The sequence below is a fragment of the Drosophila rhopaloa genome, unplaced genomic scaffold (assembly GCF_018152115.1).
Source record: "Drosophila rhopaloa isolate 14029-0021.01 unplaced genomic scaffold, ASM1815211v1 contig_3, whole genome shotgun sequence".
Taxonomy (NCBI): domain Eukaryota; kingdom Metazoa; phylum Arthropoda; class Insecta; order Diptera; family Drosophilidae; genus Drosophila; species Drosophila rhopaloa.
The window spans coordinates 10,714,496-10,739,290 of record NW_025335123.1 but is presented as its reverse complement, the minus strand read 5'-3'; the positions used below and the strand labels follow the sequence as shown (position 1 = coordinate 10,739,290).

The 24,795-nt window shown below is 35.2% G+C and overlaps 1 protein-coding gene across 33 annotated transcripts in view; it reads left to right on the top strand.

The window, feature by feature from the left end:
- The window catches only part of LOC108048229 (voltage-dependent calcium channel type A subunit alpha-1), a 62,453-nt gene that overhangs the window by 23,011 nt on the left and 14,647 nt on the right, over window positions 1-24,795 (top strand). For 10 of the 33 annotated variants that reach the window (XM_017128811.2, XM_017128767.2, XM_017128758.2 and 7 more), the window contains 13 exons: window positions 1,428-1,571; window positions 1,803-2,004; window positions 3,450-3,614; window positions 3,935-4,045; window positions 4,536-4,619; window positions 6,474-6,479; window positions 9,994-9,996; window positions 13,469-13,651; window positions 15,770-15,864; window positions 18,136-18,417; window positions 19,016-19,218; window positions 19,522-19,730; window positions 21,802-21,861. In XM_017128811.2, the coding sequence (XP_016984300.1) occupies window positions 1,428-1,571; window positions 1,803-2,004; window positions 3,450-3,614; window positions 3,935-4,045; window positions 4,536-4,619; window positions 6,474-6,479; window positions 9,994-9,996; window positions 13,469-13,651; window positions 15,770-15,864; window positions 18,136-18,417; window positions 19,016-19,218; window positions 19,522-19,730; window positions 21,802-21,861 (1,747 nt within the window). Of the gene's footprint in view, window positions 1-1,427; window positions 1,572-1,802; window positions 2,005-3,449; window positions 3,615-3,934; window positions 4,046-4,535; window positions 4,620-6,473; window positions 6,480-9,993; window positions 9,997-13,468; window positions 13,652-14,058; window positions 14,151-15,769; window positions 15,865-18,135; window positions 18,418-19,015; window positions 19,219-19,521; window positions 19,731-20,586; window positions 20,599-21,801; window positions 21,862-24,795 lie in introns of all 33 variants that reach the window. The other 23 variants (XM_017128837.2, XM_017128992.2, XM_017128943.2 and 20 more) reach the window with 12 other exon arrangements.

Sequence of the window (24,795 nt, the reverse complement as noted above, 5' to 3'; positions counted from 1 at the left end):
ATATACACTCACGTCCTTATGCATTACGCCGCCGCCAGCAATGGAACTTTGGTTAAAAATACATATCAAGCTAGGTTTTTATCCGTGTTCTGGACTGATCCTGATCGTTCTTATAGCCGTATCTAATTATATTTTTTTACGGGGAAACTATAGTTTTAAAATCGAAAAAAAAAATTATTTTTGTTTCGCATACAAATTTTAATAGAATATTGTCGCATTATTTGAAATCGACTAGTGCAAAATTTGCCAAGTCCGCTCATCTGGTCTTTAAAAAGCAACAAAGTCAGCTCATTTCGCAGGATAGTTCCGCAGGCAGCTAAACTTTAAAAATATCATACTTCGTATGTTTGGCAAAATAACATTAGGCGTTCTTTACAACCGGATAATATATAGTAGCTTATTTCCATCCAACCCAAAAATAAGAACTTACTTTAAGCGCAGCTGCTTTGTTACACATCACCGAACTGACAACGGGCCGATCCACGAAAACCCAGTAGAGGGAGCTCAATTTTTGATCCACAGCTCCACACCGATCGACAGTCTTCTGCATTCATCCATCCCACGGGTAATGGGCTTAGTATATTTTTTTTGTGATTTTCGAACATTTCTTTATTTGTACGCCTTCCTATTCAGACCGTACCGAGTGTTGATTTGGGTTGAGCTGATCTCGGTCGTTGCGTGACTCTAACTCCAAGTCAAATTGCCCACTCGTACATGGTCAATGCAGTATGTAGATGTGACAGGGACAGCAATCGCTTCTGGCACAACTGACATACCACCCACCAACTGAAAAACAAAGACACACCCACCATGCGAATATTGCAATAAAATTATTTCATTTTTTTTTGATGAAAAATCAACTCTACCAGGGGTGTCACAAAAATCTCCGCAAGACTTATTCCAACCGAATATAAAATCAGTGTGCCTTAGAAATCTCTCGAACTTAAAGAAACTTAAAATTTTAAGATCCTGTGGCACCGACAGAATTTTCCAAATGACCAACGATTTTTACGGCACCCCAGTATGTGTTTCTATAGAAATCTAACTGTCGTTTTTATTTATTAGCTTTCGATTTCCATATAAATTTCACATTTAAATCATTTCACCATTTCATTAAAATTTCAAAAGCTACAAAAACCAAAAAAAAAAAAAAAAAAAATTCCGGTAAAATGTATTTCGATCCCCAATTGATGTTCGGTTCAGTTTTAGATGCTTGCAGACTTTAGTTTTGATTCACTGCCTTTTTTCGTTTAACTTAGTGTTTTTTGCGCAAACTTAATTTTGGTATTTTCTCTAATGAGTCTTAAATCAAATTACTAATTAATCCACAAATAACTATAACCACACCAACGACTAACACCATCCAATAAACATGAAAACCCTAAATAAACCAAATCCGAAAACAAATAAACAAAACGCAACCGAAGGGGCTCGTACTTCAAGTACGAGGAGGACGAGCTGCTGCCCAAACAGGAGCTGAGGGTTTGGAAGCCTAGGGCCTTCCACTACGATAATGTCGCCGCCGCGATGTTGACACTATTCGCTGTCCAGACCGGCGAGGGATGGCCACAGTAAGCCAATTTGTTGTTGTAACTGATATTTTCCACTATGTATATCTGTAATTGTAACTGTATCTGTATCTGTATCTGTCTATTGATCTGTCAAATGAAAATGGAAATGACAGACATACCTAACATAAATCTTTTGCCTCTTTTTCTCCTCAAATTTACAATCTGCACCTTGAATGTCCATCCACACCCGTATACGAATCCACATCGATTCATCGATTAAACTGCGAATAGGGTCTTGCAACACTCAATGGCTGCCACTTATGAAGATAGGGGTCCAATCCAAAATTTCCGGATCGAAATGTCCATATTTTATATTGTGTATTTTATTGTATTTCCGTTCTTCTTCGTCAACATATTCGTGGCCTTGATTATTATTACGTTTCAAGAGCAAGGCGAAGCTGAGTTACAAGATGGCGAAATTGACAAAAATCAGGTGAGCTAGACCCATCCGTGCTGTTAACCTACGTGAGTCCAAATCTCTACCTTTCTCTGTCTCTCTCTCTCTGCTTATAAATATGTGTGTTTGTGTAATGTACCGCTAGTCGTATATGTAAAACCCGAAAAAAAAACCAAAAAGTTAAAGTTAACTATTAATAAATTGATTAATATGCACGTACATTTCACTAACTCGTAAAAACCCGCTACCAACCTAACAACTACTACCTACAGTATAAACTTTCCAAAAAAAAAAATCAACGAACTTCACACAGTGGGCGCAGCTCACGCAACAAGTACACACTGTACACTAAGCAACATACTCGTACATAGAATGTGTCCAAGATCGTAAATCCTAGCCTAGCTCCATATGTACTCGTATGTGCGAAATGTTTGCCTTGCTTTCTCGCCTTTCGTTGTGGATACCCTCTGTGTCACCCCACTGCCCCATTGCCCCACACCCCACAAACACTCTCCAATATATAAATAAATACATTTATATGTGAGTTTGCGTATAGATCCGCCCTTAGCTACTTGTGTATTTTGGTGGGCATCGAAACGACTTCAGCCCCTAATCAAACGTTGAATCCAAACCAACCAGACCCAGACCATATAGATACATTTGCTTAGAAGCCTCGATAAGTAGTTTTCTTTTTTTTTTTTTGATATAAATAGTGAACATTTACCGGAAAATAGAGATATATCATTTCACTCACGATGGTCCTTAAATATTCCCTACTAGCTTTGGAATATTTAACGATTCGAATCGTAAAGTCAGTTGCCAAAGCTGTTTAAACGCGTTGTCCATCATTCCCCTACCCGCGATCAAAGACTATTGTAAGTATGCATTCTTCAACATCCGCCAGTAGAGGAATACCCACCTGTCGTAAGAAGTGTGTTTTTATTAATTTTTGTTGCAAACTAGCTCCAACTTTAACATTTAATTTTGGAGCTGAGGTTGGAGCACCACCAAGTGTAAAATTAAATAGTTTTTGTCATTCGAGTGCAAACCAAATACAAAAACACTCCCCTTAGAAAAATACCGAGAGTAAACCATAAATTAAAAAAACGGGCATGTGTTAATTGAATGTATTCGCCATTACTTAAGGGGGTAGTAATTTTTATTTTGATTTAAAACTATTTGCATATACCTAATCCTTATTTTGGTTTGATGTGTCGAAACTGGAATACATATTATTACTGCAAGCAACAGTCTAATCAAAAAGTAGTTTAAACCGATGTTTATGATTAATGTGTGTAAATAGAATTATGAACTCATTCGTAATGCCGCAATGGTATTATAACTTAATTAATTTATAAAATAGGCTCGAACACACCTTAGTTATACTTTGGAAAAAATGTATTGTGTTTGAAATTAGCCACGAACGCCAATTCAAAGAGCATCCAAAACCATCTACATCATTGCATTTCTCTTCACTCTAGAAATCCTGCATCGATTTTACTATAGGAGCACGGCCTCTCGAGCGCTATATGCCCAAAAACCGGAACACTTTCAAGTATAAAGTGTGGCGAATTGTGGTGTCAACGCCTTTCGAGTACTTCATTATGATGTTGATCGTGTTCAATACCCTGTTGTTGATGATGAAGGTAAGTTTATTGGTTTTAATTCATTTAGTTATACATATATTTCAATGTAACATAATCAATGAGCCATTGTTAGCTGTCGAATCCTTAACGTTTTTACTGCCTTATTAAAAAATATGTTGCATACTTAAAGGGGTTTGCGTTGCTTTTAATAACATAATCTTTGACTTAAAAATGTTTTCATTTGGAAAAGAGATTTGAAGTCATCTCCGTAACTTACCCTTATTTACATTTTTCTGCAACTATTTTGCCCAAAGTTTTGTTCTTGGATATATGTGTACATACTTTTACTTTAACCATATACAAATTTAAAATCCCAACAGTATCATAATCAAGGAGACATGTATGAAAAGTCGCTTAAGTACATCAACATGGGATTCACTGGAATGTTTAGTGTAGAAACTGTGCTAAAAATAATTGGATTCGGTGTTAAGGTAAGTTCTTCTGTTCACAGCTATTCTTATAGTGCTTAACAAGGATCTTAGAATTTGGTTTGAAAAAATACTTTACGTTAAAAAAATGAACAAACCATAATCGAAAGAAGGTTTAAAATTTTCTGGCATTTATAAATAGTTTTACAATGTAAATACTATTTTTATTTTATTTTTAAATTAAATCCAATATTATTTTTTTTTGTGAATTTTTAATTTTTCAAATTTGTTTATTACTGTCTAGGCTAATGAAATTAAAAAAGAAACGATTCGCCAAAATTACTTAAATTACATTTAGCTTAGTCCTTTATTCGCACACTAAAGTAATATTTAATTAATGGGATCAAAGATAATTACAGCAAGAAAATATAATTCTTTGATTAATAATAGGTCAATTTCCAGTGTATCATTGGACCAAGTTCCAAGTTAACAACATGAAAATGATTTTTGATGGTTAGTTTGAATAATTTGATTTTATTTGATTGCGTTGTAGAATTTCTTCAAGGACCCGTGGAACATATTCGATTTAATCACCGTGCTGGGCAGCATTGTGGATGCACTGTGGATGGAATTCGGGGTAATTATCAGTTGCTTGTCACAACACTACTCTGAGCATACATATTATTGTTGTGTTCGATTTCTGTGCCGTTATGCAAGACAAAAACAATGTAATCCAAAACTATATAACAAATGTATCTAGCTTCATTATTTTGCCAAGATACAAATATACACCAAAACTTCGACACACCTACACATTTACAAAAACACGCAATTAAGAAAGAAGAAAATATGTAATAAGTCTCTATATAATTATCCATGCAGACATGACGCATACGTCCATATGTGTCTGAATTATACTTTTAAGTCTATACTATTTCATAAACAACGATAGGTACATAAACATGGAGGTTGTTTCCCTAAAAATATATAATTAAAAAACATTCAGGAAATCAGTCAAACCGAGGACAAGGAATAAACAAATTAACTAATGCTGCATCCAGTTTATATAATAACAATAAATAATAATATAAATATTAGTCGCGATGCAAGAGACAACAGTTGTAGGACTTAGCACTAAAACACTTGTCTAACGATATATTTAATGAAAAGGAATCTAGCTGAGATGTCAAAAAGTCGTTAGATGCAGACTATTTTTACGAAGAATATCTAACCGTTTAGCCTTAAGATATATATTAATCTAGCGCAACAGTCAGGATTTGGCACTATGCACAGATGGCAAGGACAGTACAGTTACACTCACTGTTTTAACATGTTATTCTTATCCTTTTACATTCGAACACCTATACCTAAATTTACCATAATTTTTATATATGATATTAAAAACACACAAACAGAATAACCAAATCAAACAAAAACGAAACAAAACATCACAAATTACAAAAATTAATAATCATATTTCTTTTTTGATTTCCTTTTCCATATTTATTTATGTACGAAAACCAAAAACCAAATGTGGTTTCAAAATCGGGAAAACCCAATCCGAATCAATCCAAAAATATGTTTCGATGAATGCAAATAAAAAATATAAATTACATAAAATATATAATAATCACTCACGCAATGATATATATCTACACAATAATGACAAAAAACTGAAACCCACGCACACATCTAAACAAATGTGTAATTTCTTATAACTCACGCAAATCTCCACATCTATACACTGGTGTAAAATTATCCTATATATAATGTAATTATATATGCGAACGCAACGATTTATATGTCCCTTGCAATTGGCCACATCGGGAATGTATTGAAACGAATTCAAACAACGTTTAAACAATAAAAACTGCAACACAAACAACAACAACAACAACCATAAACTATACCATCTATGTAATTACAAATACAAAATGCAATGAATGTGCAACAAAACTCTATATTTCTCTCCCGATCACCACCACCACAACCACTGATCCACCGAACCACCGATCCACTGAACCACTGATCCACTACCACAATCACCAATGCCACCATTTCACCACCGAATTTGTATATGAAAAAATATATATAAACTCACTGAACCAATTAAATTCAAATGATTATATGCAAAATGTCAACTTGATACCGACCAAAAACCAAAACCAAATCGAATCAATCAAATCAAATCAATCGAAAATGGAATCCCCAACCGAATCAATCAACAAATCGACCAAATCAAATTAATCAATCAATCGATCAACAATTTCGATGAAATTAATCTATCATCTCAACAATCCCATGCATGTGTATGTGTATGTCCTGCTACTGTGTCTGTAATTCAACCGCGTGCACGCACATATACACATGCATTCGCATCCATACACGTGCACACACATATGTGGCACGTGCCCGTGTATGTGTGGACGTGGCCTCTCATCTACAACTACATCGAATTACAACATGAACAACCAAACGACACAACCTGCAGCACGATGTAAGTACGAAACACAATCTACACTGATTTTGCATTTATCCAAAAACGTTTCGATGTGTACCAATCAATGAACTTAGATTCCGCTTAAACTGCTAAGTAAATGGCCTTCCACTAAAAAAGCTTATTAATTACGATCCTTTATCTTTATCTTTCCTCTTTCCTTTTGTTCGCCTAAAACAGACCTAGTTTCGTTTTATTATCGACAGCAAAACTTCATATTTGCAAAAATATATCTATAATTATACTTAACTCACTACGAATAGCTATTTCTTCGTTCGACAATGTATACTTATTTATCTTAGTTAATCCATCTTCCTTAAATTTCGTACTTTCATTTCTGTTTTCGATTTGGCAATCAGTTTTCTGTTGCATAGCACACTACATTGCGATTTGTACTTGCTACTGTGTCTCTCTGTCTGTCTCTGTATCTACATATCTATATTTAGTTACCTCTTACTGTCTTTCTGTGTCTCTTGTATAATGTTGCGTGTAAAAGCTTACAGTGAAGCATAAGCTAATAGTGGAATGTACAGCAAGGGGTGGGCGGAAATATGTGTATATACTATATATTACATGAATATTTAACAGGAGATAATCAGCCCAATTTGAACTCTTTCCGAGTTAAGTTCGTCCAACAACACCGTAAAGTTTACAAATTTATTGTTAGCTTTCAGTAGATATCAAATTAATATTGTTAGCGAAAGAAAGCAATCTTTTTTTTGTCTAAACATTTTTAATCTTAAAGCGGCTAACGTTACTTGTAATATTTTGAAGATCCTATTGTTGCTCATAAACATATATATTCATTGAGGGTCACCTTGACTCAATCGAGTTATTATTAAATTGACAAATATAAACATCGAAACAATTTTAGCCAATATTAAATATATTCATAGTTGTAAATATACATGCATATATGTATAAATAAGTATGCAATCCAGAAAATAAGGATTCTGTATAAACTTCCTTGCAAATTGTCCAATTTGGGCCCAAAACTTTTTCTAGTTTGCCACAGATGTTCGCGATTTATGAGGTTCGCATGGCCAAAGTCAAGTTCTTGCCGATAAAGAGGTATAAATGCGTTTTATGTTGATCGAACTTCTAATAAAAATATTAAATATTATAGTGGTCAAAAAAACCTTTCCGTTATCAGACATTTTTTCTAAAATCAACACAGCCTTTCATACAAATAAAATGTTATGCGCAACTATAGGATTGGATACAAAGCCGTAATCAAAATTTTACCACAAATGTTAAGCTGATACATAATTGAGTTTGCTTATATAAAAACGAACAAAAATATAGTTCAGATTACATTCCTACTGAATGTGATTTCATCAATGTCAAGTTAAATATAATTTAGTACGTAACTTCTAACACCTATGTATACCAGATAGGGAATTTATGCTGAACTGATCGTGTCATACTTAAAGTTTCTCTAGAGTGCGTTGTTATAATGCAACTACTGTTTGAGTCTTGATCCACTTCCTTCCGTTTGGTTTACATTGCACATGGAGTCCTTGTTTTAACCGATCTTGCAATTTCACGACAAATGCCACACCAAACACACAGAAACTCGTCGCGGTTAATGCTCACTCATAATGTCATGCACACACGCAAAATACGCAAACCCCTACTGTAAACATAAGGTAAAAGCCACACACTCATACGCACCTTGAGAGTATCCGATATTGAATAATGCTTCGATAAATATCCGATATATAAACGAATACCAGAGCAAGATCAAAATCATTGACATCATTATCACATCGACCTTGCGCATCGGACGAAGTGTTTTATGAGCTGCCCAACAGTCTATCAGTAACTGTAAGTAGTCGCACCCGGCGAGGTCTGCGAATAATTGCATTGAGGCCAACTAATGACACCAAGCGAGGTACTTAAACAAGGCTCAGACTGGATAATCTTTTTATATACGTCTATCGAGTTCTGTTGATCTTAAACCATTCGTAAACTTGATACTTCAAAAGCATGATTTCAGTACTGTCTGGTCTTTTTATTGAGAACCCCCAGCCCATTTTCCATTCTACATTCTACATTCTCCATTCTCCGCTCTCCGCCTGCTCCTGCTAGTTTTCTCTATGGGTAATGTTTTCGCAGGTTGAGCAGTAGTTTCTCTATCATAAGTCCCAGGATGGCTTTCAAGATTTGCTTTCTCCCGCCGCAAATGCCCGAAACATAATTGCTCCACTTTCTATTAACACCGTCACGTTCAGTTTTGCTATGCTCACATCTTTCACATCTTTCTCATGACTGCAACTTAGAATGGCTCAACTTATTAGTTGGGCTTGGATTAGCTTTCCTTACATCTCCTGCATGACACACTCACACTCACACTCGCACTTCCAGATACATAAAGCTCCATACACTCAATCACTAAAACTTGCGATTTTGATAGTTCAATTCACTCGGAGTGTGTTTGATAAGTTTGCTTCCGCTTATTAACTACCGCAACCACAATGCTTTAAAGTTTAAACCGCCTATGAAGTTTTAATGCTGGAGTATGGTTAGAGTTGCTTGCCTTGGTTGTTTCACCTCAGATCCCGAGAGTCCATATGGTGTGTCTGGGTAAGAGAGGTAAGAGGGTGTCTCGGTCTCAGTCTCGGTCTCCTTCTCAGTTTCAGTTAACGCTTAAATGAAATACAGCTGTTTTATCCATTTGTGAGGTGACTTTCGGTTTTCCTATTTTATTTCCTCAATCCACGCCCTTTTGAGTTCTGTTAAATACATTTTTAAATTGAGTGATCGAATTTAAAAGCCCTCGTTGGAGGGTTATAAACATGCTTAGCATAGCCAAGCCATTCTGCGAGAATAGAAGTAACGACTTAGACCCTTGCTGAGCTGTAATTGTCCTAAGCAATTGAATTAGAAATCAATACATACACTATTACAATGACATCTATACACACACAGAGATATGCATAGACAACATAGAAAACTCTGCTTACTGATATTGATCTTGATCTATCTTTGTATACCTGCTAGAAACTGCAGAAAACTTGTCCTACTAATTTTCAACTCTACTTTATTTGTTTCTGTATTTTCCAAAAAAAAAAATCACAAAAACTGTGTAAAAACCATAACGAAAATCAACAAAAATCTTTTGAACGCCGCCCAACGAATTTCGTTTGACCTGTGATCGATCGTCAAACGTCTGAGTAAAATAAAACTGCATTGAAAAACCAAAACCAATCCAATTGAATACAAAAACCAATCATAAAAATTTCTTTGTTGTTATTCGTCTTGTAAATTGCAACGATCTGAACTATATCCGAATATCTGATTGCAATCGAATACAAACTGCTCAATGATAAATTCAACAACACCAACCACTACTACTACAACTAACTACAACAACTACATCAATGATTGAACAATAACCTGAGTCGTCCAAAAAAAATTAATCGTTTCTTATGCGGTATATGAGTTGTGTGCACATTGATTTGTCTCAAAACAAATCCGAAAATTTCAATTAAAAATGGTTTCTGACTAACAGGATGTAAGTAAACAAATCTATCCTAACAAGCTTTCTACTTTCAAAACTAATACAACTCCAACATCAACGATGACAACAAAAACAATACAACACTACAACTTACAAAATTCTTTGACTAATTAGCCAATTTAGCTAAACTTTAACTACTACCAGAATGTTTACCACGAATTGTAATTTCAATTTTGAATTCTTTATATACGAGTAGATCACATCGTCGAATCATCTGTAGATTCAACTTCCTTTTATTTGTTCGCCCACTCTCTACATATTTACTCTTAGCTAGTTAACCAAATATCAGAGAGCTTAGACAGGGTTGGGCCTGATCTTTGTGACTATATACATGTGTGTATTTTCCCGCATCCTTTATTTTCGATTTTGGGTTAGAATAGTCCAATTAAGTTACTTTTAAGTGCGTCGTCCCAAGTTCCCCAAGACTCACATCTTCGCGTGGAACAACAGCGTGGAATTGTTCTTCATTGTACTCCTCTCTATCTACCCGCATACCCCTCAGAGCCATTGCATAGCCAAGCGCAGAATCCCAGGTAGATATAGCCTTTCTGCTTAGCTCATGCCATATATCCCGTGTATATATCTCTCGACCAATTGGTAGTTACCAAGTTGGTGACGACAGTGTACGCGAGTTTCTTTTAACATATTTATACCCTTGCAGAGGGTATTATAATTTTGGTCAAAAGTGTGCAACGCAGTGAAGGAGACATCTCCGACCCTATAAAGTATATATATTCTTGATCAGGATCACCTCCTGAGTTGATATAGCCATGTCCGTCTGTCCGTCTGTCCGTCTGTCCGTCTGTCCGTCTGTCCGTCTGTCCGTCTGTCCGTCTGTCCGTCTGTCTGTTTCTACGCAAACTAGTCTCTCAGTTTTAAAGCTATCGGATTGAAACTTTGCACACACCCTTCTTTCCTTTGCACGCAGTATATAAGTCGGAACGGCCGGGATCGGCCGACTATATCCTATAGCTGCCATATAACTGATTGATCGGAAATGCCATAACTTCCGTGTTTGTAAAGTTAGGAAGTTGGGATTTTCTATGGGTTTTATATTTGGCCAATCAATCCGACCTACCAAATTTCATAAGGATCGGCCGACTATATCCTATAGCTGCCATATAACTGATTGATCGGAAATGCCATAACTTTGGTGTTTGTAAAGTTAGAAAGTTGGGATTTTCTATGGGTTTTATATTTGGCCAATCAATCCGACCTACCAAATTTCATAAGGATCGGCCGACTATATCCTATAGCTGCCATATAACTGATTGATCGGAAATGCCATAACTTTGGTGTTTGTAAAGTTAGAAAGTTGGGATTTTCTATGGGTTTTATATTTGGCCAATCAATCCGACCCACCAAATTTCATAAGGATCGGCCGACTATATCCTATAGCTGCCATATAACTGATTGATCGGAAATGCCATAACTTTGGTGTTTGTTAAGTTAGGAAGTTGGGATTTTCTATGGATTTTATTTTTGGCCAATCAATCCGACCTACCAAATTTCATAAGGATCGGCCGACTATATCCTATAGCTGCCATATAACTGATTGATCGGAAATGCCATAACTTTGGTGTTGTTAAAGTTAGGAAGTTCGGATTTTTTATGAGTATTAAGAATGCATCATATGAATAATTTTGGAGAATATAATTTACAGAGTATTCTGCAAGGGTATATCAACTTCGGCTCCGCCCGAAGTTAGCTTTCCTTTCTTGTTTTATTTACATATCCTACACCAATGTTGTGCAACAGGCAACGGCAGTCTTGTGTCACATCCTGCTATTTTGACATCTAATCCCTCATCCGTTCTAGACTCCGTAGTCAAATACTATTTGTCTCTATACACTTTCTAGCTTTAAGTATGTGCAAACTCATTAAATACTTAGACTAAAAAAAATAAACATCCGAACGGGATAAACAAAGGGTAATCCCGAAATGGCCTTAAAATTGGTCCGAAAGAGATTGCCTGATCTTAACAAGATTCTGTCAACTTCATTCAATCCTTTTCGAATGAAATTAAGCGCTTTTCCAGGACCACCCAATGTTCCATTCTGTTTCGGGGTAGAATGATTTATTGTTTGTTTCAGTGTACATATGCAATATTAATAACCACCAATAGTATATAATTCCATGTTCTACAGTGTCAAATCGGCTACACGAAGGTCCGACTTTCCTTTGTGACCTATCAATGCAGATCCCACGGTGAGGCGGTATGCGTCCTTAAATCAGCGGTTGACGTGTCTGGCTATTCATTATCCGACACCCAACACCCAACACCCGCCTGCGCGGATGCATACGGGGTACCATGATCCGAAATGGAACCCTGAGATGCGTCCGCCCATGCGAGGGTCTCAACAGCTGATGCGTAAAATATTTTGGCCAAAGCCCCAGTCGAAACGGTTATAACGATTCGACTACGTTTACATTATTTGTTAAAACTCAAAACCCAACGTGTATAAGCAACTAGTACCGCAACGTTCACTTTCTGCACTTGGAGTAATTGCCAAGGCAACTTAATTGTACATACTTACCTAACTGTTGTACTGTCTAATTGGTTTTCGGCAGCTTAGGCCCTTTACAAATTATATACGTAGAACACGCCTCGCATGTTCCACTTTTACCTTGGGACGATTAGTTTAGACGAAAAAACCCACGCACAAACATCGCTTTTCAAAATTTATTCCTTAGACGATCTAACAAATATGTGTGTTTTTCTACTCCGTACAGTTTTGTTATTAGTATTTGGCGGATGCCCACGCACAAATCACTATGTTTTGGGTGATAATCCAAAAACACAAAACACTGAAACAGATACACATAAACACACAAACGCTAACAGGCAGTGATGCGCACAAAATACCACTTGAATAGTTTTTTTATTACCTTTTTGACAAAAACATGATTCAAAAATATGTATATTACAATTATTGTAAAAATGGTTGCAAAGCCGAGTTTTTGTTTAGCATTTGGCCTCACTCTTGTGTACACTATTTACTACTATACTATGAGTAAAATTCCAATTCGATCGTCTTTACTTTTATTTTTTGTGATAGAGCGAATTAACTTACATAGCTTAATTGATTTATACAAATTGTTATTTACAACTAACCAATGAACCTACCGCCACTTCTATGTATGTAACTCTCTACCTATTACTAACTACTTACTACCTACTACTTACTACAACTGCGCCTAACCACATATTACTGCACTTCACCTAATACTACTCTTACTAACTACTAACGGAACGAGCTACTTACTAATCGATAGTTTAGATTGAAATGCATCGAATCACGTAGATCGATGGGGACGCCTTCTAGTTCCTTGAGCCGAGCTCATGGAATTCGTATGTTAAGACGGGAACGTTAACCAGTCTAATGCCAATTTCCTTATCTGTTCTGTTTTCTCTCTCTCTTTTTGTTTCTTCGACTCTCTTCCTTTGGCCAATAATATTTTACAGTCGAACTCAATCAACGTCGGCTTCCTGCGTTTGTTTCGTGCGGCGCGCCTTATCAAATTACTTCGTCAAGGATACACAATACGAATTCTCCTCTGGACATTTGTACAATCATTTAAAGCACTTCCTTATGTCTGTTTGCTTATAGCAATGCTATTTTTTATATACGCCATTATCGGCATGCAGGTAAGTCCCGGATTAAAAACAAAAAAAAAAAAAATTAAATGAAATGTGAATTTTTATGCTAGGGTAAACAGTTTGTCGAAGATATTTAGTTAGCTTGTGTGGGCTGGTTGTAAGCTTGCAGGCTCCACTCACTTCATGCTGCGAAGAGATCCGCTAAATACTTTTTGGGGTTGAACGAACATTCCTTGTTGCCGATGATCAGTTCTGGTGGTCTTTTTAACATTTAGAATAAGAAATTAGTATTTTTAGTTTGGTTTTGCATTAGTTATGTTTGAAACTTATAAAATAGTTCACTAGAATAGACAACATAAGAAGTTGGTTTTTTGAAAAAAAAAAAAAAAAACATGATTGCTGGACCAATTTAATGCCTCTTCAATTCAATTATAATGTTTACATCAAAACAAAAGGTTTTCGGCAACATAAAGTATGATCCGGACACGCAACTCAACCGCCACAATAACTTCCAGTCGTTCTCCGGTGGAATCATGCTGCTCTTTCGGTAAACGAGAAAAGTAACCTAGTTAGCAATAGTAATTTAATAGCGATTACCCAAAGATGGCACAACAGTCACTTATACTAAACATTAAACGTAGTCATATCTCGAGTCATAATTCGAAATTATCCTGCGAGTGCGCTTATACGAGGTCCTTTATCGTATAAACCCACTCCACAGTCTTCGATGGTGGATTCGGTCGGTGTAATTATACTAGAGGGAATCCGCTGTGGTCAACTTCCCATAACCAAAGATTAATTTCGATCATCAATCCATTGTCTGTTTAAACTTCAAACTTTAAAACCTATGCATATTCGCAATCAATCAATCAATAAAACAGTGTATGCGTTTAAAAGTTGTTTGATCCGTATTGTTTGGATTGAGATTTTAAATCGAGCTACATGTTCGTATGCCATTAGTAGCTTTGATTTGTAATCGTTCCATTATTCTGGACTCGTATTCAACACTTATCGAATGTGAATGTAGCTTTTCCATAGCACATTATGTTTTAATGTTGTACATAGATGCGCTAGTTAATCAAGTTAATTTCCCTTAATGTTTATGTTTTTGTGAAGATACCAGCCGTGTATTTCCTAGACTTCAGATTATACTGCTTCTCGAAACGAATCAATAGAACGTCAAATAGTAATCCAGTAAGCAGATGATATTACCGATCTATTACTACTTATCTTATTATCTAATTATATGTTTGTATAAAGGTCAGATTTATTCGGCAATGCTTCATTTTCTAATTTGATACTTAATCTCACATTTTGTATTGAACGAACGAGCTATTAACCATATTTGAAACGGGCTTTTTTTTATTTTTACTAAAGTGGAAAACCACATTAGCAGTTTTAAGCAAATACTATTTTATTAACTGAAAGTAAGTAAAAAACTTTGAAGTTGTAACAAAAATTATCAGGTCATTTTAACAGTGTTTTTTTATAAAAATAAAATAAACTAAGTGAAATCGAACAAACTTACAACCATATTTTGCTTTAGGTCCCAAATTTCTCATTAATCAATCAAATACAAATTTCAAAACGAAATTATTTAAACAGAAATTACTTCTTTTGTGGTTTTCCCTCAATAGCCTTGTGGCTTTTTTGTATGCAGTCGTACTTTAATTTCATATTATTTTTATATAAATGTTTTTTTGTTGGCTTGTCTTGTTATTTGTAAGTCCAGTAACCAAATTATTACTTAAAACTTGATTATAATTGTTTGATTCGAGAGCTATTGAGTAAGAGATTTAAGTGTTCCAATGTTGACTGTCATAGAGTTTTAGCTGTGCAATTCTCAAACTATCAACCCACACCTACACATCTACATCGACTTTGCGAATCGGGGGAAGTCGCCACACATTATATACGCATAGTGTATGCAACAATGAGGATTTCTGGTCCTCTTGGTCCACTCTCACACATGGATTTGCCGTTTTTAGGAGGAAGAAGCGGTATCGAGGGTTTTTCGTTGGTAGTAGAGACAGCATTGTGGAGAATAATGAAATGGAGGCGAATCTGTGTAATGTGTATATCAAATATAACTTAACCATTTCAGTTTCTAAATACAAATGAACAAATAATCAATGCATTCTTTACCGATATTTGAATCGTGAATAGGTGTTCGGGAATATCAAACTAGGTACGGTGGAAAATTCCATTACTAGACACAACAACTTCCAATCATTTATTCAAGGCGTCATGTTGCTATTCAGGTACGTAACTCCTAGATTTCTCCAGTCATTTGCAATATGTACTGTTATTACCCAACTAAAAGTTTCGACTCTCAGTAATTAAGTTAATAGTTATACATATAATACAAGTTAGCATAATTTAACTATACCACTATCCATATGCTCGCATCGATAGAATTTCGTTCAAGTCGCGATTTTATATTTTATAATTAATTGTAAAAACAATAGCCTAGCGATAGGGTCTTCAAAGGGGTGGATAGCACCTTGAAAGTGATAACCCTAGCAACGACAATATATTATGTCAGTTAGATTCTTAGAATTTAGAAGCCTTAAGGCGTTTTCAAAGAAACTCCAATTTTAGCTCATTCTTAGTTTCTTCTAAAACGTATAAAAAAATAATCTCAAGTTGTCACCACCATTGATGCCAAAAACATAATCTAGATCTTAGACTGACTTTCCTAGCACTTTTTTATATAATCTATGTTGGTTTCTAGTATGATAAAATATAACTTTCTTCGAGGTTTCCCAAGCTGATCATGGATCAAAAATGTCGAATCGATTGGATTTGAGACAACCATAAACGGTGGTAAATCCATAACTACAACTTAAAACAATCAATATAAAACAACTCAGATCTCCAACCAATTTCATTACATACATTCGTTTTGCGTACCAATAATTAAAGTTTTTTTGTACCTGTGTAAGTAGATTGAGTTCTAGAGTTGCGACACTGATTCAACAAAACTGGAATATACGTATACATAAATGTAATATCTATGTATTTACAAACCTGTAGAGCTATATTTAAAAATTACTACATTTGAGCGCAGCTTGATTTTTCGAAGTTTGCACTTTTCGTTGTTGCAGTTAATCAGTTGGGATTTAAATGAAAAGTTTAATAGTTTTATAGTATTGCTGGAAATTTATTTTATAGCTATATATACATACATACATATATATATATATATATAGTTGTCATATACTTGTACGACGCAAAACGGTTTACCCCTCCCTATTTATATTTCTTTATATCTACATATATATTATATAATGATAGTAAAGTTAATAGAACTCTCGGTTGACGTATGTCTGTAAAAACAATCATATCATTATTTTTCGTTATCTAGCTACTCGCCCTACTTTAATATAGTACACAACTACACTATGAATCTAGGTATGACAAGTCTGAATTGGTATAGATATTTGTCTGTCTTCCGCTAGCTACCAACCATAGGTATTTTTAAATCGTAACTTAGTCTGTATGTAAATCCATCTACATAGTGTGTTGAGAGAGAATATAACCATAGCAATTCTTATAAAATAACAAGAGTCAAAATGTACTAAATTTTTTAATTTAACATTTTTCTGTTTCTAAAATTTGCTTATAATAACGAATATAGCCTATTAATAAAGTATTATTAGAATAATAGTAATAGTTTAATGGTAATCATATTAATTTAAAATGAATGTGTAATCAATACATTTCAGGGACCAATAATAGAAAATAATAATAGCTTACATGCTTAATATATTTAATAAATTAACTTGTCAATATTCCTCTGCCAATTTATTTGAAAAAAAATAATATATACGCTGTCGTCCGATTTAAATAAAATTCAAAACGACCATATTTCGATTTATATGCTGTTTTATTACAAAACAGAAGTAAATCAATTTGACCAGATTGTTCTTATCGCAACTATACGATGTACTAAGTCTTCCGAACCAGTACCTCACTCTTTCAACATGAAATAGAAAGGAGACGATTATAAAAGATTTATCCAGATAATTTCAATAATATTTTAGTAGAATTCGTGTCAGTTTTTAGATCAGTAAGGTCCCTGATATATTTCCATACGAAAAAGATGTTGAGATAAAGAATGCTTTTGCCTATTTTATAACCTGGAAGTATAATGTAGATTTAAAAGACACAAACCCAATCTACCTCAAACTAAAGAACGCTAAAAAAGGAACGAAGATCATATTTTTATAATATAGTCATTATACATAGAGTAAGCTATACAACATACCTTTAACATCATTCAGTCCCCTGTATGTATATACACTCGTCATCTACTTATCTGTAAATACATAGAACTTGGTCAGTAGTAACGAACCGACACACTCATAAAGCGCATTCTCATACCAATTAATCATATTTAGATCTACCTTAACCAGATATTAACCATATTTAGACGGAGCCAGGCCCAATTAGCGTATTAATTATCTGTGTCATTCTGTCTAACCCGTGGACCGCTCTTGCCACATCCCACCATTACCGCGGATCTGCAGGTGTGCGACGGGCGAGGCCTGGCCAAACATAATGCTGGCCTGCCTCAAGGGCAAGGCCTGCGACGAGGACGCCGAGAAGGCACCTGGGGAGTACTGCGGATCCACGCTGGCCTACGCCTACTTCGTATCATTTATATTCTTCTGCTCCTTCCTGATGTTGAATCTGTTCGTCGCCGTCATCATGGATAATTTTGATTATCTCACGAGGGACTCCAGCATATTGGGTGCTCATCACTTAGACGAATTTGTGCGCATATGGGCGGAATATGATCCAAATGCGACGTAATTATCTGTTTAATATACACCACATTACACATATCCCCTTCAAAATCGTTTCGGTTATGTTTTTAGTTTCAATTTCAGTTTCATTTTCTTCCTTTTCTGTCATTCGAGAAATGAGCCGCGTGGGCGGCTTCTATATTATATTAAACGATTATTATTTGGTCGTATTTGACTCATACTCGTTGGTTGACACCGGTCCCGAGCGGCTTTGTGCACAAGTTTAGCTTAAGTCCTTTTACTTCAAAAGGATTGGGGAAATGCAAGGTCGAGTACTATATTTTATTTTTTGTTTGTTTTTCCATGCATGAGACGACAAGCCAGTGATTTATCGACCTAAGGTTTGTCCGAGATCAACTCAGTCTGGCCAAGGTTTTGGACTCATGCACGTCTTCGTCTGGGCCGAATATTTATTTCTAACACTATGAATATTTTAATAAACAAACAAACAAACAAACAAACCCGGCATTCGTAAGTGACTGCCGGGTATCGCATAGTCTGGCTCTTCGACTATATTATTTTTACTAGCTGCGGACTAAGTTTCGAAAGCTAAAGCACAAAAACATCCTACTAACTTTTGTTGTGTTCCCGGAAAAACTAGTGGAAAAATACACTACACGGAAATGTACGACATGCTGAAAAATATGGATCCTCCGTTGGGATTTGGAAACAAATGTCCCAACCGATTGGCCTACAAAAAACTAATACGAATGAACATGCCCTTAGACGACGAATTGAGAGTTCAGTTCACAACAACGTTATTCGCGTTGATTCGGGAGAATCTCAGCATCAAAATGCGAGCGCGTACGTATCACATTCACAGAGTTTTCATTAAAAAAATGTATGTTTATGTAGTATTATCCCATTTCTTTTTAAAATGTTTTGATAACGAGTAATTTCGGTAAAAAGCGTAAACTGGAAGAATGGTTTTCTCCTTTCCATAGCGTTACTCTTTCCTTTCTTTTGTTGGAAAGATGAAGCAAATGATGATTGATAAAAACGAGATTTGAGACTTTTGTTTTGTGACTTAGGCTTTGGTTAAGTCGTTGTAATGGTAACAGGTCTGTTGAATATATTCTGATCTAACTTCTTATCTCCCGTGCTCAGCTGAGGAGATGGACCAGGCGGACATGGAGCTGAGGGAGACCATCACGAACATCTGGCCCCTGCAGGCGAAGAAGATGCTGAACCTGCTGGTGCCGCCCAGCGATCAGCTCAACAAGGGCAAGCTCTCAGTGGGTAAAATCTATGCAGGTTTCCTCATCCTGGAGTCCTGGCGCAGCACGCGGTTCGGCCAGCTCGATTCGGGAATGCCGGTAAGCCACTCAAGAACACCACCCAGCCCCTAACACAAAACTACCGCACCACTCCAGTTGCGTAGAGTCGAAGATGAGTCGATTTACCATGGTCAATCCACTTGGACAGACATGCCTTTTAGTTTCTATGTTACCCATCCGAGGTGCGACCTGTCAGGATACTTTAGGGATATCTAATTAACAGTCATAGGCAGATATTTTTGGAGAAAATCCCTTAATTCTTACGTGGAGTCACCTTCCCTAATGTCAAGATAAGTCGAAGTGTACATTTAGACAATGTACTGTCAGAATTAGAGATTTATTAAAAAAAAAAACACCAATTATCTATGAGTTTTGTAAAAGTTAAAATCACCACAAGCTTTTGATGCACCTAAAAAAAACGCACTAAATGACTAAGCTCTTTTCGAAAATGTTTCAAAATGTAAAAGTTACTTAATTTTACACACTTAAAATTGTATATACAAATTTCAATGACAAAAACCAATTTATATTTATATTATTATACATTAATGATTAAAGCCTGTAATTGGGAAAACTACATACTTTAAGCTTTTCATGAAGACGGAAAACCGGCCTTAGTTTCAGAAAGAATTTAGACATTTAGGGCGACTTTTGTTTTTCGGTGTAAAAAAAAAAGACGCTCAGTTTTAATCCCTTTTCTTCTCTACCACAAACAATATACTTTAAAATAAACAACTTAAAAATAACTACGAATATTCTATTACATCTATATAACATGTGATATTATGATTTTTCTTCTTATACGATTGAATATGAACTCTCTCATTGAATAACAACAAATAAAATAAAAAAAAAAAACTGTAATCAAATTAATCGAGATAATGAAAATATGCAGAACTGGAAGGAGGTATATAATTAATTTTATATGCAACCTCATGTTTATCACATTTGTACATACAATACCCTATATATTGCGCACATACATGCCCGTTTGTATGTGCTACAACTAACCAAACCTTAGCAGTACACACTCGCATTTATATAACCACATAGTGGCGTACATATATGTACTATAACGTATGTGTACAAGCAGCTGCCCATAATTGGCCTAAGGCCCTAATCAAATCCGATTCCGGTCCTTGCGAAAACCATCACACTCTAAATTTGAAATTGTTATGGGCAGTCATGTGGGATCAGGGGCGGATCCAGAGGCGATTTTACGGGGGGAAGACTTAAATAAATAAATTTAATGATTTTATGTTAATATCCGTGATCATTAAGAACATTTTTTTTTTTCTTGGAGGAGGAGTTACCTGCCTTCCCCATACCCTTGGATCTGCCACTGTGTGGGATGCATAATTTTCTCGAGCGAAATCGAATAAAATGTATCTAAATCGGGAGCGGAAAATGTTGCAACCCAATAGGGACGACGGTTATCGTTAACTCGTGTAATGAGCAATGAAAATACCGTTCAGTAGAAGTCGAGTTTTTAAGTAATTACTTACTATATTCGTAAATATCGGTAGAGTTGACCAGTTCGTATTTTGATTCTCAAGTTGCGATTGTATGTTCGTTATAACTTATAAGTAGATACGACCAAACCAGAGTTAACACGTTATACAAATCTGTATTTATTGATTCTTAGATATTTATAGAGGTTTGTAATTTGTTTTACACAACGTCAACACTAAAATCTGGAATCATTCAAACAGCCACTCATATTTGGCACAATTAATTACTAAAGGGATGTTTAAAAAGTCAAGGGAGATCCTCACACCTTCACCCAATCTCCTCACACTTAGGGCCGGTTTTTTGATGTGCAGTTAACACTTTTTGAATCTAGCAATGACGATCATTTTATTAAATTAAAATTCCACTTTAACTTTAACTGAACATTAAAAAAGTGGCCCTATGTGGTATAAATACACACGTACTGAAGTTATTAATTTAATGTTTTATCTGTTATCTTGTTTTTGTGCACAACACACAAACGGTCAAATGACAACTCAAAATTGAAAATTAAAAATCTATAATTAAATTAATTCAATTTTAATAAACGTTAATAATAATTGGACGATGTAATATAAATTACATCATTGATCAATGATAGCGGAAGAAGCCGGAAGACGATGATGAGCATAAATATAGCCCAACGGCAGTCGAAGAGCCGGTATATAATATATTTACATATATATACCTATCTATATTTCGCTTGGTTTTGCTTTCGCCTATTAAAGCTCCTCCTCTTCCACCTGTTTTGCGTCTTCTACTTTTGTACAACTTTTCACCATTCTCGGCTAGAGGCATGTTTACGTACTCGCCTAAGAGTATTAATATCTAGGAAACCAGCATAAGCCTACCCATCCATAACAAAGTGCAACCAAAATCCAGTACAAACACACCCAATCCTATATTTATCCGTCTGTAGATGAGCACCCAACTGCAATGCCATGGTCATGTTTCGCTTAACACACTAGGCAACCAAACTTTTGTTTTAATAGCAGCCTGTGCACCTTCCACAAATTAAGGGTTCCCTATTTTGTGTACGACGTTTTGAACGTGTCAACTCTCTATTTTTAGAAAAATTTTCAAAGATCTAATGATGAATGTACTGTACTGTACTCTTAATATGAATCAATTTTTAAGCATTAGTCGAGCGCTATTTCGGAGTAATCAATAAATCTTTTATGGGTGTATACAAACTCTAAAAACGTTTAATTTCCATGAGCCGTAAGTAATGATTGTTTCTAATTTTTGTAATACAAAAATCAAGAAGAACTGTATTGTCCAAGATAACCAGTTTACCTAATACGTCTATAGTTAATTCAATGCAAATTTCAATGATGTACTGAAAACACGAATTTTTCGCAATAGGAAGGAAACCATTTGTTATTTTTATGATGGACCCAGCACAATTTCGAGGAAGTCAAACATAACCGTTCAGCAGAAGAACATAGTATTAAAAGAATAAGCATTCTGTAATATTATTTATTATTATAGGTAAATAGTAAAAATTTGGGTATGTGTTGTAATATATTAGATACCTTTACTCGAACTAAGTCTGCAGTCTGTCTTAAAACTTAGTTTGATTGGTCTGCAGAATCGCCTTGAAGAAGGAGGCTGGTTCTGCCCAAAAACTTAGCAGTATGAAATAAATTATATTTTTCGAGTAAAAATTCCTTTATTTCCTTCCTAAACTATCTCAATTCGCACGCGCTAGCTGCCAACAAAAACATATATTTTGTAGCATACTTTTTAATACCACTTCAGGTTTTAAGCACTTTTGATATATTCAAGAATGCACTTCCGGAAAAATGAATCAATTGGACCCATGACGCACAAAAATTACCTTAAAAATGTATTTTTATACTTTTACGATTTTTGAGTACATCGTTTCATACGAACGGTTGGGGAGCATTTTGGGCGTAAACTAGTGTATCTGACCATGGCTATAGCAGTGAATTGCAGAATTCCCTATTTACACTATGCTAACTATAACAAGAAAGAAAACCAACTTCGGCAAGCCGAAGTTTATATTCCCTTGCAGTTGTTACAAAACCACTACATTTCGATTTCTATGCCTATATTCCTAAAAACAATAAAGCTATGTCGATTTTGCGCTGCATTTTTGCTGCGATTGTTCCTATGGGAGCTATATGATATAGTCGCCTCGTTCCGACTTATATACTACCTGCAATAGAAAGACAACTTTTTGGAAAGTCTCAAGTAGATAGCTTTAAAACTGAGGGACTAGTTTGCGTAGAAACGGACGGTCGGACAGACGGACATGGCTTGATCGACTCTCCTGGTGATGCTGATCAAGAATATATACAATTTATAGGGTTGGAAATGTCTCCTTTACTGCGTTGCAAACTTTTGACTGAAATTATAATACCCTCTGCAAGGGTATAAAAATAAAGTCCAACCGCGAGTTCTTCAGGACTAGCTAGAACTTAGTTTTACATTCGTATAATAACACCCCTATCAGCATACCTGAAGCTTTATGTCAATAGCTCAGAAAATCCTGGATCTCGCTTTTAAACCTCATTAAATTCTATGCAGAAATTATTTTTGTCATGCATTATTTACAGGAAAATATTCCCTTGAATAGCTTAAACGGCTAGTACTTTCATATACAATGTTACTATAGGCAGACTTCTAGATTACTCTAGTTAAAACTTTATTTAACCCAAAACGATATTTTTGAGAATATCAATTTGGTTACTTAATGCAAAATCTAAATCAAAATAGTATTTATTAATCCCACGGCATATAAATAATATAATTTTGGGCAATGAAACAACTTCTTCACTATGTATTAGACCACCTTTTTATACGGCTTTTTGCCTCAAATGGAAAAAGCTTCCACAATAACCTGGACAGCTTTTTTAATTCGTTTGTTGCAGCCCCACTTCGAAATTCTGAGACCGAGTGGAAATAGATACGTAAATCTCTTTGACATTAGTCACTCATCGACAAGTTACTAGGCATAAACGCAAAAAGGGCCTATTTTCCTTTAATAACCAAGTGGGAACTAATCATCACGTAACTTTAGTGATAAAAACTAAAAGACTTGAAAGAACATTTTTAACAAATAACTGCCCAATATTATTGTATAACTTATTAAAGTATTTACATTTTTTTCTAAACATTTTGGCAACTCAAAATAAGGTGTCTGTTTAAAAGTTTAAGTTGAATACAACCCCACCTGAATCTGTTAATGGATATACAAGAAAATAACTTGAAAAAAGTCAATCGAAAGGTGTTCGAATCGTTATTTAATCCAATTACGACTACTCAAACCAATTCGATTGCAAAGTAATTTTACACACACTTTTTGGGTTTTAAAAAAGGGCTCGACGAAAAATATTTGTAAACTTCGGAATGATAAAGCCCTTCATATTGTATTTTAGTTTATTACACACATTACTGGACTCTTTTTTGAATAGCGCACTGTTTCTTAATTATGGATTGGACTTTTGCACTCAACCACAGAATGGCAAAGATATAGTCTCGAGTTAAATATATATATACTTAACCTTTTGTACAAATACCCTAGATTGATAAATGCGTAAATATCATGAAATTTAAAAAAATACAACAA